The following is a 20,437-nucleotide window of genomic DNA, read 5'->3' as shown; positions in this document are numbered from 1 at the left end:
CAAGTTCATCTGAGGCAGACAAGAATTAGCTTTAACAATATTCTACTCTGAACTGCAATATGAGCAATCATTAGAAGCTAATGGAATCAGACTAATTTGTCAAATTAGTTTGCCGACATCCAGACCTTGCGCTATTTGCAGATGATGTTGTCGCCCCCGTTTAATCAGACTGTGTACTCCCATGTGCACGACTGCAGCTGACGGTCAAAATGAGGGCAGGCAAAGGTGGAATGCTGTGGGAAGCAACTGCTGGAATAAAGCGTTTTATCACAGCGGAAGGGAAATGTAACTGAAGGCTGTTTTCACAGTGGTGGAGAAGAGGCCGCTCGGAATAAAAGCATCTCAATTTACCGCTCAGTTTTCTTTACCTGTGCTACGCTTTGGGCAGTGACCAGAAAAGAAAGATCGCTGACACAGGCGGCGGCCCGAGATGAGATTCCTCCACGGGATGGCCAGTCTTGCTCTACGTGAGAAAGAGAGCCATACAGCAAACCGAGAAGGCTCCAGTATCAAGCCGCAGAGCTTTTGCACTGACAGTGACTGTAGCTGAGATGGTGTTCAGAGCCAGAACACACCGGAGGGATCAATGATCCACAGTAAGAGCAAGGGGAAGAACATTTAGGTTGCCCTGTCCACATCTAAAGAAGAAAAGGCCCAATGAATGCTCTGTGAAGGGCCAGATTGTCCTTAGATATGATACAGGTAATACAGTTGTGTGGTATATTATAGATATTATAGTCGTTTGGGCTAAAAGCTGCCAATGTTGGATTGTTAAGCACATTGATTCTGAATCATTGAAACTATAGAATGTAAGGAATTAATCTAAATACGCCAATCTAGAGCTTAAGTACAACTTTGAAGTAACTGCAAGTTGCTTGAGTAGTTATTTGACCATTTGGAGGGTCCAAAGCTCTAGATGGAGAACCTTAGGGACATAGGGCGATCCTTAGGTACAGCACATTTACCTCTGGTAATGCTTCTCTACTTTTTTTTCCATAGAGTTTTGAATGAAGGACTTGTACTAGTAATGGAGTATTTTTAAGTTTGTGTTGTTGTGCTACGTGATCTGAGTACCACTGATGCACTGTACTCTTCGTAACTAGTAAACTTGATAGTCGCAAACTTAATTGGTAGCAATATACCTTAAGACAACTAAACAAGGAGGGATCAGCTAGTCTTTAAGCAACAACTTAAATCCAGAGATATGTATTCCAGCCAGCTTTAGCAACACCGACACATTTCACCACTTCTCAATTCTCATTTTGTAAAGTAAAAAAGATCTGCACAGGCTGAAGATTTGTTCTACAGCTCCAGAACTAGAGGCCAGGTCAGCAGTCCCCTAGGTTATCACCCAGCGGCAACATCACTCACTGAATACAGAGGTACAGCCGATCCGAGGCCAATACGTGGGAGGAAAGAATCAGAACATAAGAAGAAGAGTATTGAGCATTTTATCTTCTTGCTGGTTCTTAGACAGGATGCTGACCTTTTCCCTTCTTGCTGATAAAATATAGATATAAAGAGTCTGGCTAAGACGAGGTTAACGGGATGAGAGAGAACCATCTCCGTAACTGGACTCCCAATGGATGTGTAGCTTTTCTAGAACAGGACCATGTACTCTATGTTACATACATTCAACATGAGTTTCATTATTAAGGAGGTTCACAGGAGGGACATTTCTTGGTATTTATAGCACAGACAGTTCTAATCAGAAGGTTCATGTTGATCCTTACTCAACTTGAATGATTAACAACATGTTAGCATCCCGCCAGCCTCATCTAAACACACTTGCTGATGGTTGTATCAACCTGCTCACCAGACACTCATCATTCCTCCTCCAAGAACATTTCTTTACACACCTCAAGTTCTTTGGAAAGTACTTAAAGTCCTCTACTGAAGCCAGTAAAGCTCGGTAAAATGATGAAAAAGTGAAGGACAATCCGAACAATAGTCCGATAACATACTCGCACAGCTCCGAGTGCTCCTATCTCCGCCGTCTCATAAAAGCTTAATGCGTTGAAGCTCTTAAAATCCACACACGGAGAGTCCAACTCACTCGCACAGAGAAGTTCAATTTCATCGCACAAACCTTCCTGTGGAAGGGAAGAAAAAAGGATTCGCTTTTCCAAAGTCACTTGGCAGAAAGTGCAATCCTATTAAATCTTTCAGCAAAGCTACCATAAATATTGTGAGAGAAGTGTTCCAAGTCACACTTCGGCCTGTCTGTTAAAACAGGTTTCTGTCCACTTTGCTGTGAAAAGCTTTTGTTAGCAGATAGCTGCTAAGTTACTGCCACTTCACAGCAGTGTTCGACCAGTATGTTTTTTTTAATAACTGATGCTGAATTTAGAGAGCAGTGCAGCTAACTGGGGATGAATTATTTTTTCTCATATTGCATCAGATTAAATATTACAAATACTAAATTGCTGAATTTAAAAGAACACTTATTTAAAACTGTTATTATCTGCATTGTTGATGTAGATGTGCAGTCCAAAAAATATTCAAATGAATGTTCGTAGAATTTAAATAACTAAACTTTGACAACAACATATAAATGAACAAATGTTAAGGTAGATATAACAATAGCATTTATTAGCAGATAGCTGCATCGCATTTTCCTTAGAAATGAATGTAATTTGTAGCCTAAACACAATGGTGTGTTGGTCTTCAATGTTGTTGTCCCAGGAAAAAACACTATAATAAATAGATACATAAATAAGTAAATATTGGATTCATGAGTGCAGACATATCTTAAAATGGGAATAATATGCCCAAATAATTAGTCTACCAACGCTTCAAGACCAATACTTGGGATACATAGAATACTTCAACTTTGTAAAACAACTTTATAACCCCTGTCAACATTTAGCACCTACACACACGTATTGATTAAAAGTCAAAACCAGACTTTTTCAGGAGCACACACTGACCAAATGGATTTCTTCTCTGCACATAAGAAGGAGGACAGCTGCACCCTCTTTAAAAAAGACTTGACAAAAATGAAAAAAAAATCAATAAGCCCTCTGACAAACCCAATAAGACTTAAAAATGATCACTATAAGAGAGTACGCAGTCACCAGACGGAGAGGAATGATTTTAAAGATGCCTTACCTCTCTCGCAGGTGCTATCCCAGAATCCCGTTCCCGTGCAGTCGCATACAAAGCGGTTCCAGCCCTCCTTACACGCCCCGTTGTTCTTGCAGGGGCTGCTGTCGCACTGTTTCCCCGTCACTTTACTGCACGACGACCTGATGCCAGTCACGTTCTGGTTCTGAGCTATCTGCCGGATGTCCTTGCTGCGCCCGTCGATGAACAGATCGCGGACGCAGCCCACGTAGCCGTAGTTGAGCATAGCGGTCCACAGCTCTGTGGGCAGCACCAAGCCCAGCCGGCTGTCAGGAAGACCCCCCAGGTACAGATCCCCCTCCAGGTCCAGGATCTCATTCTCCCCGCTGGCTGTGAAAGGTGTGCGGCGGTTGTTTACTGAGATGATGCCTGAAGGAGGAAGGAAAACTCATTAGTAAATAAGATTAGATATTCTTTATTTATTTTTAAATTGGGATTTTTTTTTGTCACGACAGCATGTTAACAGTCTGATAAAGACATGTATACGTAACAACAGTAGTAATGATATATATATATATATATATATATATAGATATATAGATATCAAATAAAAAGCTATGAGTATTAATGATTCATCCATTATTTGTGGGCGTATGTTAACTCGTCTTTTTTAATCATTTTTTTAAAATATCTTTCTTTTTTCTTTTTCTGATTTGTCGATTGTTAGTTATTTCATGTATTTTAAGTTGTTAAGCTGCCCTATAACCAAATCATTTCTTAAAATCCCCCCCAAAAACATTTTTCAAATTAAGTTAGAATACTCTATATAAATAAAAAGGGTTCCTATTTACATTAACATAAGTGTGCAAAGTATTTGTTGTTTTTTAACATTTACATTTAAATGCAGATACAAGTTTCAGTTCAGACTTAAAAAAATATATCACTAAACATACACTGGGAAAGCTTACATTTCTTATGAAAAGTCATAAATACTGCTGGAAGAGTGAGATAATATCACTTGTTTCTTGTTTTATTCTTTTTATAACGAGTGTCATGTTCTACCAGTCAAGGGATCTGTCATATTTTTCTCGCTGCCGGAAATCAACACTTCAAAAACGCAAGTTTGGGAAATAACAGGAACTCCTCTGAAAAAAAAAGTGACATTTATCGGCCTCAAATCACAATATTTGGCTCCTCTGCTAAAATGATATTTTTGGACTGAATACAAATGATGTCCTCTAACTGATGTGAGACTGACAGAAACTTTGTTGTTCATGAAAGGGGAAAAACACAACCACAAGCTCTAAATGCGAGCAGTGAAGTTGCAATATAAGCTGATAAAAATAACCCTGCGCTAAGCTGTGGTCTGAGTAGGTGGGGGTGCAAGCCTCCAAAATGGCACTGATCACTGACTCGGTAACAACCTCTTCAGGGGAACTCTATTTGAGTCATAAAACAACAGGATAGGGGACAGGGAAATAAAAATCAGTGAGGGAAAAAATAAGCAAGCATCCAACAAAATAACTACCTCTAACGGCACAAAGAGCCCCAACACTACAGAATAAATAATAGTTTTCAGGGTGTTTTTTCAGGAGGCAATTTTAGATATTGTTATCGTCCACTGAAATCTAAATAAACCTACAATCAAAGCAGGGATCACATTGTTAATATTAATTAAAGGGGCCCTAATATGCTTATACAGGTCTTTCCCTTTCCTAATGTGTCATATAGGTTTTGTGGATGTAAAGGGTCTGCAAAGGTTAAAATTGCAAAGTTAACACACTCCCCCTCTGCCTGAAACACCTCATTGGAGTCCTTTGTTTACTTCCGTAACATAGTGACATCACAATGTAACACTTGTGCTTCTATTGGCTAGCGCTCCAACACACTGTACACGATTGGCCAAGGGGCGGGACAATCAGAGCAGACTGGGCTCTGGTTACGGACAGAGGGTGAAAAGAGGTGCTGCAGTGCAGGCAGTATGAGAACAATAAAGACCTTTTTGAACATTAAAGCATATAACCGTAAGGCACTAAATACAGATATGAAACTTTACAGCTGTATTTATAAAGGCACATGTGTGTAGATTTTTACATTTCAAGTACCATGACACTATGAAACAATTACTATAGACCTGATGTTTGATCTACACTGCTATACTGTGCATTTTACTTCACTTATCTGCCTAGTTTTTTTTTGCTTAAATGGTGTAATTCATTGTTTCAAAATGACATTCTTTTGTATCTTTAAAAAATAAATACATTTTATTGTTTTAATAACCTTTAAATCATTTGTTTGTATTTTTAAATGTATTTTCTTATTTGTACTTTCTAACATCTTCAGATGCTTAATGTAAAGTATTCAAACCCCCACTCACTCAATGGAATTACAATTTAACAAAACATTTATAATAATAATTGATATTAAACATGACCTAAACTTAAGCAAGCCTGAAAATGTCAACTACAGGGATCTGCTTTGAGTTCAAATATGGTTGACAGGTATTTTAGAAAAACTCGAAATAATAATAAATAATTTTCTTTAGTTTTTATAACTGAAAACAGTGGGAAAGCCAAATTAAATAGAACTGAACAAAAAAAGAAGACTAAAAGATAAAAGATTCAATTTGCATGTACCTCTGTGAGGAATTTGGGCTAATATGAATAATTAAATGAAGAAAGACAAAAGAAGGTTTAACTGTTTGTTTGTATTATCAGCCCCTTTATGTCAGCCCTCGCTGATGTCAAGTTTTAACGTTGCAAAAAGATGAAAATATCCCTTTGCAAAATATGCGTCCTCACATTTTACTTATTCACCTCCCATACAGACAGACAGAGAGATAGATTCTGGCTGGAGATCTTTGGGGACAGGAAATTTAATTCACTTGCAACTCCCTATTAACATTTCACTCAAGCCACCAGTGTGATTATGCCTGTTCTTAACCATCCCTCAGACTGGTATCCATATATCTGTCTCATTCCTCTTTTTCCCCGTGAAAATCCGACTTTCCCCTCCGCTATCGCACTGGGGGCTGTGGCGGTGATTAATCAAAGCAGCGGGCTGTGACACACGGCTAAATTGGCTGCTCTAACCTGATATATAACACCGGCTGTAGCGCCAACTAACACACCCGTGTTTCTCTGGAGGATCGCACCTAATGCAGAGATTGTGTTGGGTTTCGGAGCTCAAGGCAACAGAAGTTCCTAAACCCTTTCTCTAATACAATCTTCTTCTAATACTTTCTGTGTATTTGGCCATGTTTTGAGGTCAGAGGACATACAAATGGAAGGAAGCAGGAGTCAGAAGCTATCTAAAGAGAATTTATGGCTTCATGGGCGGTGATAAATCATCGCTGGAATTAATATATTGTGGAAGTTGGCATCATCCTGTGTTTGTGAGGCAGGAGAAAAAAGATAAAATAAGAAGTAACATGATTACAAGTGTGGTTCCTACAGCTAGTGCAGATCCTTTGTGAAAGCTACGGTGATTCACAGATATTCTAAAGGATTTTCTCTTTAAATTCCATCACATTTAATACATTTCACTTTCATTTTACAGTTTAACCATCATTATTAGTGTTGAGGAATGGTAAGAGTCTGCAGGAAGGAAAGCTTTGTTAATAAGTGCAAAGAGCAAGTCAAATCTACTGATTGTGAACATTATTTCCAAATTTCTTGTTTCTACTTTTAGTAAAAAACATTATTTAGGGTCAGGTTTCGGTCATCAATAGATGGTCATTTTGACGTTTGAGTTTGTAACTGCCAGACAGACATGCCAGGCCTTTGAGGATGCATAGTGGTGTTTTAAATGCTAACATTAGCATGAACAAAAATCAAAGTGGCAGTGATGAGTTTCATTGTGTTAGCTGTATTTTTATGCTTTCATTTCAGCTTGTTGGTAATGGATGTTTTTGTTTTTGTTTTTTTTACAGGATGAGTGTGGGTAGAATTACATTACATGAAAGATTTCATGACACCAAGAAATTAATGAGCACCAAAAATTACTTAAATGAGATATAGGTAGTACCGATTAATGGGAAACATTTGAAAGTATATATGAATTATAAAAAATATACGTAAGAGAAGAACAGCATTTATGAAATGGTTTTCATTAAGCTTTATTTTATCCCCAATAATGTTTTCAAAAAAAAATAATGAAAATGATTCATGGGGGTGGTTTTTATTGTAATGAAATACCCTTTTATTAAATGTTTCTTTGTCTCTATGCTTCTTAATATTTTGTGCAAAGCAGTTGATGATGCTACTGATACTCCAACCTAAAATGATGCTCCTTTTGCTGTTTCATATTGTCAATTTAATACATTCGGATTTGGTGACTTTTAACGCGGTAAACATTTGTGAAGCAGCACAGTGGCTTTAAGTAGTAACATGCATGGAAGGTACATTTTAGTTGTTATTTTGGAAACATTCAAGATTTAAATCTATTACCCAAAATACACTTTCCAGTGATAAAATATAGTGAAGTCCCCGCAACGATACTGCAGGAATCATTAGTCAATCTTCAGTGTCAGGATATATTGTACAGAAGGCTCCCTTTATTTCTATTGATTCTTGGGTCCAGCAGTTAGATTTTTGCCTTGTTGGCTGTACCCATAAATTCATATACAGCGCAGCCAAAGGCAACACATTTATAATTGAGAAAATAATTCAGTTTCCTTATTGAAGCCGTTGTGACAAATAAAACAAACTGACATAACGAGTGCCAGGTGGAAGTGCAGGTTCACACCCTGTCACACGGATGTTACACTGAAAATAATTCTGTTTTAAATAAACTGTGTGACTAGACGTCGGATCAGAAAATTGAGTTTTTCAGTTCCTTCTCTTTCCCCCTCCTTCCTTACCTGAGCGTCCGTCCCTCTGGATGTCCACGTGGTGCCAGGCGCCGTCGTTGACCTTGGCATGTGTGGCATTGACCTTGATAGTGCCGGACCCCATGTCCAGCAGCAGAAACAGCCCTCCGTCCAGCAGCTCCACCGCAAAGAAGTCCACCTTGTTGTTCTTCTGGCCCTTTGCATCCCTGCGGTCCTGGGCCTTGCCGTGGGTGAAGAGGATCAAGCCATTTGGTTCCGATGTGCGGAAGTCAAACGAGATGGAGCCAACGCGTTTGGTGTTCCATTTGGGCAACGCAAGGTAGGAGTCGGGCGTCTCGAAGTTGATGGGGTCGAGGGTGGGGACGTTTTCGCACTTGAAGACCACATCTCCCTGGAGTTTCATCTTGGGGTCCACGATGCGGGCGAGGCGGGAAAGCTCCAGACGGATATCGTTGTTCTTGTACACCACCTGGTGAGAGAAATATATCACATGACATTCAGCTAATGATTTTACACTAGGTACAATAAACCAGGAAGAGACAAAAACAATACAGTGTATTTGCTTCAAATAACCGTAACCATTGGACGTGCTGGTGCATTTAGGACGTAATGGCCATGGTGCAATTGAATCAGATCGGTTTGATTTTGAAGCCAAGATAATTGGCAGGCATCTTTTTGGTGAGGGGGTACCTGGGTTAAACTCACAGTCAGGGAGTAGCAAGCCAACTAGCTCATTTTAAGTATAGAATGTAAAGATGCATTCACATGAAATGCTTTAAAACGGCTTCATGCTGACGTTTCCCCCGGTATTGTGGACCCCTCAAAATTGTAGCCAAGCGCTGCTCTCCAACTACAAGTTATTTCACCTTAAGTATGGTTTACCACCTACCTTCCAACGTGCAACCCATCAGATGATAGCTGTATGGAGTGGCACAAGCTAGCAAGGGAGGTAACAGGAGAGTACCAGTGTCTTAAAAAAGATTCTGACAGCCACTGGTAGGCAGTGAAGGGAGCGGAGTAGAGGTGTAGTGTGGGAGAACTTGGGTTCTTATTGACGTATGCTTTAAAAATACATGCTCTCGTAGTGTGAAGATGATGATTATACCTCCGTGTGAATTGTGTCTTTGAGGCGTTTCTTCTTCATTTATTTTCCCATCAGTTTGCAAGCACGATCATGTTTGAAAAATCTGAATTTCCACGTGAATGAATTGCACTCGATTGCAATCTGTAATACCATAGCATCAATATACCATATTGCCGATTTGAGAAGAGCCGGATCAATAAAACTAATATCTTCTAAGGCGTGTGTCGTCCAATTTGTTTCTCAGTCATCTTTTATTTCAAGTCCAATTTATCCGAGATGAAAAGGAGATTGTACACAAATGTGTCACTGTATTGTCATCAGATTGAACACCTGCCGACTGAGAGTCAAGTGTGAGCAGTGATGGCTGAATTATTAGAGTGATTCCTTGTAACGTTTGAAAACAGCAGTCTTTTTAAAGATTGGTGAAATTGTCACGGGAAGATCTGTGACCCGGTGAGAATATACCCATTATTATATGTATCTACCAACAGTGAAATTGCTCAAAACCCCTAATCCAAAGTAGAAAGCAGCCCCCTATTATATTCAAACAGAAGAAAATACTACTGAAAAGGAGAGGCGATTGGAATCCATCGAGGTGGAAAATTAATGATTCTTTTACTTCCTTTCTGGTGAGAAAGACAGGCTTTTTTCTGGTATATAGGGGAGTGTGTGTGTGTATGTGTGAGAAACAGCAACACTGTTAGACGGAGCACAGCTGTCAGCAGACAGATTTTACTGCTGTGGGATTACCGATAATCCTGGAAGATTTGACAGTAAATCAACACAGGTGACCCGAGTACCGAGGCGGACTGAAGAGAGGGGGGAGGGAGACGAGGTTGTTGGGAATAAAAATGGAAAGAGATGGAAACATGGGAAAGGAAAAATGTCGGAAGGCAAATAGAGGGAAAGAGGGAGAGATCTGGAGGATTAAACGCTGCTAGGCCAGTCCGTGCCTCTGGATTTCAAAATGTGATTGCGTGTGTTTTGGGGTGTGCACGTACAGTACAAACACAGTGATGGAGCTGTCAATAGGTTAATGACCACCCTTAATCTCCTGAACATACCACACAAGATAATACTTAGCCTAGCTCAACCTTTGCCAAGCACTTGATCGACTCGGAACACACCATACAATAGTAATAGACATGTTTTAGATTAAAAAAACTGTTGATTTAGGGAACTTGCATCAAAGTATATGTATGTATTAAAGCTAAAGAGATGCAAAGGACTAGGGACGTTATTTTGACTACTGATAAACCACCCGTTTTTAGTTTTCTCTTCTTTTGTTATCATAAATCATAATTGCACCCTCAAGCAGAATCAGAACACCTTATTTATCCCGGGGAAAATTGGGTACTTTGAAAGTTGTTGATGAAATATTGAAGATGTTAAAAAAAAAAGAAAGAATGCTAAGAAATATCAAATAAACTACAAACTAAATAAGAAGTTTCTTAAATAAGCAGTTAATATTGAATTAGTTGAATAAAAACGAAACTAAAAATGTGCAATAAAATAAATAACATAAAACAAAAGAAAATAACAACATTTATATAAACATGAGAAGTTAAAGTTTAAAATAGACGGATATAACTTAAACAACAGTATTTTGAATTAGTTGGATCAAAATTAAGACTTAAAATGTGCAATAAAAACATAAAATAAAATAAATGTATATGATAGAATATCGGCAAAGTTTTATCAGTATAATAAAATACATTAATGCTGAATAGGACAGTTAGTGTGAACTGAACACACTTACAGTGACCATGAAATCATACATGTTCAAGTTAATCACGGTCAGCAGGCGCCTACTCTGACAGGCGAGGGGGCGTCTGTGTGACTGTGGAAGTTATTTAGTCTCAAAGCGCTAGTCTGAAATGAAATATGACACAGCCTTCGGGGGGAAATAACATTTACATACCACAGCTGTCCGACCAACTAATTAATGAGTAATTAAACCCAGCAGGAATTAGCGTTTGATTAATATCATAAAGCTCTATGGTTCAGCATTGTGTGCAAAGGAAATGCATTTGTTTAATATAGAAATATATTTTACTTTAAAAGGAATTCTTGACAATTTTAAACATGTAAAAAAAATAAAAAACAGCATCAATCTGACGGAGTTCTTGGAAGCTGAAATCCTATAAGATATACATGGGTCTAAAAAAGGTGACGCTGCCGTAAGGACTAGTTAACTTTGTCTATAAACTGTATAACAAATAGAAAGGTCACTATAATTAACATAAAAGCCCACATTCACAGCTTTAAATGTCTTGTTTTTAATCACAAACCGTCAAACTCCACACTGAAGGTTACATTTTAAACATTCTTAAATAAGGTTATTAAAAATCCTAATGTCGACTGTCAAAAATGTAAAAAACAGAATTTAAACAATGCAAGACTGTTCTTAATTACACAATAAACCAGGCTTTATTTTACTATTTTCTACCATGACTGCATTTTCATGTGGTGTGAATAATTATGAAACTCACTACAATCCAAAATAACACCCTATATTGTACTAAACCGACACAGCAATCAGATAAAAGCAGAATATGCTTAAAATTGAAAAAACGGAGTGAAAATCGCATAAATGGTTAATAGGCAGTTTGTAAAAATAGTAACCAATATGTTTATGTAGTATTACCAATTGATTGTATGGACCTATTGCAGTAAAAAAAAAGAGGACATAATAGGGTTTAAACCAGTTTGAAAACCCGCTGTGATGCTGTTGCAGTGTTTCTGATGCTAAGCCTGCTAAAATGCCTCATGGCCGGAGGGAACATCTGTGTTTGTTCTGTCTTTTTGTCTGCATGTGATTATCAGCTAACCTCTGATATGAGAGAAATATGGCTCTCTAATCATTGTCAATCAGGAGGAGCAACGTTAAGAGTTCTATCCACCCAAACACTTTCTGAAATTATGAATATCATGGATTGTGGATATGAAATAAAAATGAAATTTTACAGAAGTGTTGCACCTGTCCTGTGGTTCCAGATTACTGATTTTTCTGAGAGCTCATGATTTGATGTTTTCTTAAGCAGCCAAATACCTTGCATTCCAAATTCAGCAAGCTCTCAGACTACGCTGGGGCAAGAAAACAAACTGAATATTACATGAAAGAAGAAAGCGAGGAGAAAAAGAGGCTTTAATGTACCTCATTTGCAATTTACAACTTCTTTTTAAACACTGCAGTGATGGTCACTGTGTAGTTCTTAGATTTAAATATCACAAACCAAAGTTCAAAAGCAGTCTGTTTGTCTGTCTTTGAGATGAATTAATCTGACTTTTTAGATATGGCAGCAAACCCAAGGTCACCAGAGGAACAGCAGGTTGCTCTTATAACAAAAACTGAAATTGTCTCCTCAACACGTGAAATACTCTTTTAAGTGTTTTCTTCACTGGAAGAGTCATGGTACCAGATATATATTATTTAAGACCAATATCAGGGAAATTCCACAAATCTCAATAGCAATTTGATACCATAGTCCATCCATTCATTGTCCACCGCTTATCTGCAGTGTGGTCGCAGGAGAGGGGGTTCCAGCAGAGGGCCCCAAACGTCCCTTTCCCTGATCACATCAATCAGTTCTGACTGCGGGATTCAAAGGGGCTCCCAGGCCAGCGTGGAGATATAATCTTTTCACCTGGTCCCTAGTCGGCCCCTCGGTCTCCTCCGAGTTTGAAGTAACTTGACCACGACCCTGGGGAGGAGGCCAGGTAACATCCTTACCAGGCACCCTAACAACATCTTGCTCCTTGCTTGAGAAGGAGCAGCATCTCTATCTTGGATGACCGAACTTCTCACCTTATCCGTAAGGGAAATACCAGACACCCTCAAGTGAAAACGCATTTATTTGGTCATGACCCCATCATTCACCATGGTAAAAAACTAAATGCTACTCTACTGGACCTGCGTTCACTGGCTGCTAACAGCTAACAAGCTAACGTTAACTAGTTCTCCTGTCAGTTATCGGACAATTGCTAACAATTAAGCATCATCAGATAAGAAATGTATGGCTCCTGCATGGGTCAATAGTGACTTTACTGTGTTTCAAACACAATTGCTATGTTCCTCAGGATGATGGAAATCCGTTAGTCTCCCTGACCCTAACCCTAGTAGCCCTAACCCCAGAGTTTGTAGAGTTCATTCAATTGGATTGAACTTAGTACAAAAGTATTCATTCTCATGGCATCACTATTCTTGAAGGGGGAACCTGTTTTACAAATTCTCTCTGCAAAGATTTTCAGGTACGTACTAATCTTCCCATCAGCCAGCTCCTGATATGTTTTAGGATTATGATTGTGTCTGTTGTGCAGCAGTCCGATCAATAAGCTAATCAAAATGATGCCATAAAAGAGGAATTGACTGCTGCGGCGATGTGTACCTCATCTTATCCTTTTTTTATGGCTGTGCTTTGCTACGCTTTCCTTTGGCCCATCAACGGCCTTATGGGGCCCATTCATAATACAAGCACAGGGGACTGTAACGACTCCATAAAGCCGGAATCCTCTGTCTCTTGCTGCTGGATGGTGTATTGATCGGACCGGGGAAGGGTGAGGGAAGGGCAGGTGGGTGGAAGTGTGACAACACACACACACACACACACACACACACACACACACACACACACACACACACACACACACACACACACACCACACACACACACACACACACACACACACACCTCCCTAATCTACTTCAGATCAGTGCTCTTGTCCTCTTGGCCCCGGCCACAGCTGCGGTCAGCTCATGATTTAGCCACAGTGTTAATGAAGAACCAGAGTAATTCCATTGAAGTAGAGTGAAGATACACACAAACAAACAAAAAAAGTCAATTGGGTGTGTGTGTGCAAATCCTCAAATGCAACTGCACAGATATACAATACATGCTGTATTTACTACAGTAAGTGCAGATTGGGGTAGCGACTGTGGGTAAATATTGATGAAAAACAGAATGAGTGACAGCGCTGAGGAAACAAGAGATAGAATATTCAGTAGCAATTACTGGGGATCAATATGAGTCCGACTACCATGGTACAGGGACTGGGACGTGACAGTACACCAGTATTAAAGGGTTAGTTCATCCAAATAATACAAATAATGTCTCCCTAATTGTTATTGTACATATTGCTGGTTTTGAGTGGACAGATTAAGATATACCTGCAATTTTACCTATGACATAATGGACGTGTTGAAATTGTTTTTGTGTTGCTTTTAACTTAAATTGTTGGCTAAAGATAGTCTTCAGTAGTCTTTGGATACCTCTTTGTAACCAGGGAATTGTTTATGGTCAAAAACGGTTAATTGATTCTTTCATTTTCAATTTTCTAACATTAAAAGTGGAGAAATAATATTGATGTAATGCTCCATCTGTATTAAACCTGGGTGGGCGTGATTTTGCATAACGTAGCTGTATGGGTTTGATCCGACCGTCTGAGCTTTTGCTGAGAGCAAAAATATCAATCAATGTTTTGCCCAGAATAAATCTTTCATATAATTTGTATATTTTGTATCACAAATATTTACATTGAAATTGATGGTATGATTTGTACACCAGTTTGGGCTTGAAGATGTTGCACATATATCAGAATACAGATAGGATTTGAGTTTTAAGACATAATTTAAACCATCTAAATATCTCGCTACTATTTATTTATTAATATAAAATATCTAACATAATTGAATATTTGTCAAATTAAAAATGTATCAGCAGTGATGTGAAGTTGTTTGAAAGAATGGCAGGGAATTTGCTTTTGCAGCGATGACAGCGCAACATGGAGCAAAGGAAATTTTAAAAAAGTGACGATTTAAAAAATAAATGTTTGAGGTCTCCTATCAGCTCAGTCTTTGGGATAGATTAAATAGAAAAAAATGGTTAGACAAAGTTTTTATTAGCTTATTAAAAAAGTAAGTTTGAAGCAAGTTCCATTTTTGGCAGCAGGTTCAGTGGAGGCTATTTAACCTTTTGGCTGCTAATGTATTTTTGTGATTTGGGTGGATGCACCTTTATATGGTAAAAAAACAATGCTGCAAACCTTTCTCAGGCAGTCTGTTTCAGCTCGGCCCCTTGAGACCCTATTCACTGCGACAGACACAGTTTCCTGTCACACACAATGAGGCGTTCCATTCAATCTATCACATGAACTTTCTCCAACCCTTCCTGCGAATGCTGCTGCAGCACTGCTCCAAACACCAACCTCGGGCTCTACTGCTACAGCACCACCTTCACAGCTTACGTGTCTATTAGATAGGTTTCCAGCTGGGGAGAGAGTGCGTCACCTCCTCATGTCTAATTCTACAAGTTTAGATGAACACATTGCAAGGAGAGAGAAATAACAGCCTTTGCAGAAAATAAGTCAGTACAGTATATATTTAGTCATATATTTAAAAGAAATATGTTCCAGACTGAAATGGAAAAACTTAACAAGACACCATTTGCCCCCAAAGCCTAAGATACAATTCACAACAAAAATGTGGAATTCCTTTTAAATCATTGAATACTGTGTTTTTAGCAGATCTCAGAATGCTTTTATCTCAGACTGAATCTTTGATATGGGCCTATTGACTTTTGAGCATCAATACTGCACGTATAACACACTAAATCTATGTGCATAATACTGAACCATGCTGTACAACTAGTGTGCCTGTAACATTAAAGGGGCCCTATTATGTTATTTTGGGCTCTCCCATTCCACAAGTGTGTTATATAAGTTTGCGTGCATGTAAATGGTCTGCAAAAGCTAAAATATAAGGTAAGCTAACCATTTCCTGGTTGTAGCATCATACAAGGAAGTTTCTATTTTTCATCTAACTCTTGGGAAAAATACAAAAAATTAAGTGAAAAACTTTTGCTTTAAAGGAAAAAAATGTAACCAACAAAATAAGTTTCAAGTCTGACTTTTTTTGACAATGCAGGAAAAACAAAATTCTACTCAATAAGGGCAGGGCAGCGTTGTTGCAGAAATCTGTGAGTTTCTGGTGCAGTAAAATATAGGATAAGGTCGATGTTGTGTAGGAGGATCTTAGCCTTAAAACAGTAGCTGTTTAATTTCCTGGAGAAAGTCTTGTGTTAGATCATTCAAAAAGCTGCAAAGTACATAGAAAAACTAGGGTGACAATGAGGTTGCCATCCAGTCGGAAGCAAGGAAATGAAGTCTTGTTTCCGACAATTACATTTCATCTGTGATAAGTAAAGGTTACCAACAGATAAAAAATGTCTCTAAAAGATATAATCTTTTGTTGACTACACTGTTTCTTAAGAGCATGACTTTAAAAAAAAATCTGATTTTGTCAACAATAAAAAACCTTCTCATATGCTATCAGTTATCATAGAAGTAATTGTGCTCCCTGGGATACTGACTTCACGATTAAAGATCCTTTCAGCACATTTATTGTTGTTATATTATAACACCGGGTTTAAAGCAACCAAGACTTCGAGATAAAAATATGTGCAGGATAATTCTTAGTTGAGACTACACAAGGGTGAAAGGTGAAATGATTCACTAAAATCTGAAGTCGTACTCATCCATCACTGTTTGGCCCTGTAAGGGGATATTAAAACAATAATTAAAAAGGACAGGATGACATTTGCATAAGTATTGGAGGGGAAAACAAGCGTTGCCTGAACATAATGCGGTGACTAACACAAAACTGATGACGACAATGTTCCCCTCAAATGCCAAATGTTGGTCTCTTGCCCTTGCTCCTCTTCCTCTCACTTCCTCATCATACTCTTGATCTCCATCAATATCGGTATATTCTGTTTCTGCTTCCCACCTGCTGACATCCACCTCACCTGCACTTGTCTTCACCTTTCAGTCCCTTTTATTTCTTCAACACTCCATCTTCTACCCTGACATACTTCTCTGGTATTACTCATCAGTTCCTCTCTCCAGCTCCTCCTCCGTCTGCAGACATGACGGCGCATGCCCCAGCTGCCCCCGCAGTCTGACACAAGTTGCTAGCTCCAGTGCTGCCACAGGTGCCCTGTGACACTGGAAGGAGGGGCTGAGTGGCGTGAGAGAAGGAGGCGGGGGGGGGGGGGGGTTGCATAAGGCACTGCAAACATCAGGCTGACCGGAGTATCAGCCCAATGGCCGTTGAGTCACGTGACACGATCTGGCCCACATGGCAAAACACGCACGGAGGCGGGACGTACGTGTGTGTGTGTGTGTGTGTGTGTGTGTGTGTGTGTGTGTGTGTGTGTGTGTGTGTGTGTGTGTGTGTGTGTGTGTGTGTGTGTGTGTGTGTGTGTGTGTGTGTGTGTGTGGTGTTTCCATGGCTGACATCCCATGAAGCCTAAGGCGGCAGATGAGTGCAGTGGAGGCTGAACAAGAGAGGGCTTGTGATGGCAGCGGCTCTTTTGTTGGCGGACAGAAGAGAAAAAGGAAGCCACTCGTCGTTGCAACACATGCCTCCATCGGTTTATTGATCAGCTTTAAGTCTTTTTTCTTTTAAATATAGTGACCAACATTCCTTCTTCTCGTTTGAAGCGCCCTGGCCAGACGATACTCAACGTCAGACAGAAATACTGACGCAATCGGATCTGAGCAATGGGCCAAACACGACTGAATCATTCCCTCATTATCTGGGGGATATTGGATCCAAAGGAAGAGGTGGAGGGGCAGGAAAGAATAAATATTGTGTAGGAGAGCAAGAAAGAGCCAGAGAGACAAAAGGATGATGCATAGGGACTGCCTGTTGGTAAAAGAGTTGGGCTTTATTGTGAATGAATAGACGGATAAAACAGCCGGTCGTGAGCAGTTTGCTAGTCCTGGGTAGCAGCTGGCATCGTGCCTGCTTAATGGAGCAACGGATGATGAACAGTTTAGGATTGCACAATACTACCACTACCCGAAACCACATGGTGAATCACTTCGAAGGTTCTGTCCACCAAACGCTTCTCTCAAGGGCCAGCTCATGTTGAGTCACGCTTCTTCGGATAATAATGGAAACAAATGGAGGATACCAAAGCCTCTGCAATGTGGCCTGTGATGAAAGATGCCTGCATTGATGCATTAGCCTCCTCAAAGCTGCACTTATTAATATTTTAACATGAGAAAAGTTTCAAAAGACTACTGAACTTGTGGATGAGAGAAGGGTTGTTCTGATCAGAATGAGATTTATGAACTGCCGGGTGGGTTTTTGTAAATATTTTCAATGAGTGAAGCCTCATGCTAGTTGCTTTTGCATTGCTGAGGCTCTTCAGTTTTTGCTGGATCGCCCTGAACACCTTCACTTGAAAACAAATAAACTCAGAGTGGAAAAGAACCAGTTGCTGTTTTTCCCCATAGCCGCATCAGATAAATTGAAAGGTGGGCCTTCTGTAGTGGCTGTTGTCGGATACCTGGAACTACTTTACTAAGTGTAGTTACCATGGTCCTGACAGGAAAACAATTTACCAGGCAAAAGGGCAGGGCTTGAATTTTTGCATTCGTTAAACCAAAGCATTATCTATTAGGAAGTGATTTAGTGATTGGTGTTACACACACATTAGCACTCATTTAGAGTTTGTCTTGGCTGATCTAAGCAGGGCAACAAAAAGGCAATGTACGGAACAAGAAAGGAATGGCATGTTTTGCCTTCAGGGGCCTTATTTTGTTAAACTGAGCAGCTTTCAACTAATTGTTTTGATTTCTTGGCATGTATATTTGCCACTGTGACTCAAAGCTAGTATCAACATTGTTTCCAGTTTTATGGGCAACTATTTTTGGATGAACAAAGTTAGCAACTATATGATAAACATGTTAGAAAATGTAGCAGCTGACAAACCATCAGTTGGTTGGGACCAAAAACAGAGCCAAAAGGGGAGTGAATATTGGACTCACATTCCTCAAAGGTCTCCTATTATACTATGTTTTAACAATATATTGTAAGATCATAACTATACAAAAAATGTCTGTTACAAAAGTGCTGATTCTGGGTCGGTAGCTTTAAAGGGAAAGGAGCTGCTGCTGGCCACGCCCCTTTGGAGCGTCCCCATAGCGATGAGCTCTGCAAAGCGAGAAGTATCGGAATTTCTAACAGAGATACTCAGCTAAACGCTGCCGTGATTAAACGCCATATTAGGTTCCACACCACATCAAGCATTATTTCTGAAAAAGTATGGACCTCAAATGTTTCTCTCTTGCAAGTTTACCACAAGGTCAGCACCTTTTATATCCGGCTTTTTGACACAAATTCACCGTGTTAGCGATGCTTGCTAACGTACACAAACCATATTACTTCCGTAACATGTTGCATATTGTTTCTAATACAGCACATAGCTTGAAATGTTCTTTCTTCAGTGTTTGCAGCTATTTCCCCTTTATAATTAAATTGTAAGTGCCATTGGTGGATAGGTGAGGAGGCTCAGGCAGGGATGGTTCTTATGGAAATTAACCGCATCAGAACATTAATGTGTCCTCAAAAACAAACAATTAGGCGTAGCATACAGTATGTGTACAGTTCTTACAACTCTGTGTTCACACATTAATATTTAATCATTACTCTGATGCAACTACTGGCTCCCACGAAAAAGCTTCAATAATTCTGTTGCAGTAAAGAACTGAGTACAAACACATCTTTCCACATTGCAAACAGAAAGCATGAATACCCTAATAGCTTGAAATACGATTACAATGAGAGTATGTTTTCAGGACTTGTTGTGCTTGTTTGTTCACTGGGAACCACAGACTGGAAGAAAACGTAGCCTAAGACGAAGCTAAGATGTTAATGATGACCGGTACATTTGAGTGAAGTCAAAGCTCAGGTTGTGTATATATATTTATTCACACAGCCGCCGGCAACAGTAAAGGCATGGCTGGGTCAGTGCTTCTAATGTATGCACTGTATTTGTGTCTGTGAGAGAAAGTGTCAGAGCAGTTTGAGCATGGTTCAGAGATGCATTAGCCAATCTGGTAATGACTGGGGGAACAGCAGCTTGAGTGGTAACATAAAACAATGCAGACAAGGTGACTTTCTCTAACAGGCTTGCTTGTGTGTTTCTGTGTGCGAGTACCCTTAAAGCAAGATGAAGTGTGTATAGTGGTCCGATGGAAATGAAATGCATGTTTGAAGGTGCTCATCTGAGCATGGCGGCACATCACAAGACTGACTGGCTTTTGAGAGAAAATTGAGGCTGGAGAAGGGCAGGTTTGAGAAAATGTAGGCATGTTGTTATTGTTGAGATACCACACAGGTATACCAATGTCTATGATTGTCTGGGTTGAAATTGTCAGGTTATGCAATATTATTTGGATTGCGAAATTGAATTATAACATATTCATAGTGTTAGAAAATGGAAATTAGTAGAATGGATAATCTAAATAGCTTAGATATAACTCATTAATATATTAAACACTATCCGTGTTTACACAGATCTATTTGTATGTGCTTTTGAAGAATCACATTAGAAAAGCTGTATGTAAACAGCAGATTTTGACATAATTTCCCTTAAATCCGCAAAAAA

General features: G+C 39.3%; 1 protein-coding gene across 8 annotated transcripts in view; it reads right to left on the bottom strand.

Annotated features, from left to right (window-relative positions):
• Positions 1–20,437, bottom strand: part of nrxn3b (neurexin 3b) — a 286,482-nt gene that overhangs the window by 189,509 nt on the left and 76,536 nt on the right. For all 8 annotated transcript variants that reach the window (XM_063902196.1, XM_063902201.1, XM_063902198.1 and 5 more), the window contains exons 7-8: positions 7,928–8,366; positions 3,112–3,495 (exon numbers count right to left, since the gene is read on the bottom strand). In XM_063902196.1, the coding sequence (XP_063758266.1) occupies positions 3,112–3,495; positions 7,928–8,366 (823 nt within the window). The remainder of the gene's footprint in view (positions 1–3,111; positions 3,496–7,927; positions 8,367–20,437) is intronic.

Source organism: Eleginops maclovinus, chromosome 15 (genome assembly GCF_036324505.1).
Source record: "Eleginops maclovinus isolate JMC-PN-2008 ecotype Puerto Natales chromosome 15, JC_Emac_rtc_rv5, whole genome shotgun sequence".
Lineage (NCBI taxonomy): Eukaryota > Metazoa > Chordata > Actinopteri > Perciformes > Eleginopidae > Eleginops > Eleginops maclovinus.
The sequence above is the reverse complement of the archived record's forward strand: the minus strand, read 5'-3'. Positions and strand labels throughout refer to the sequence as shown.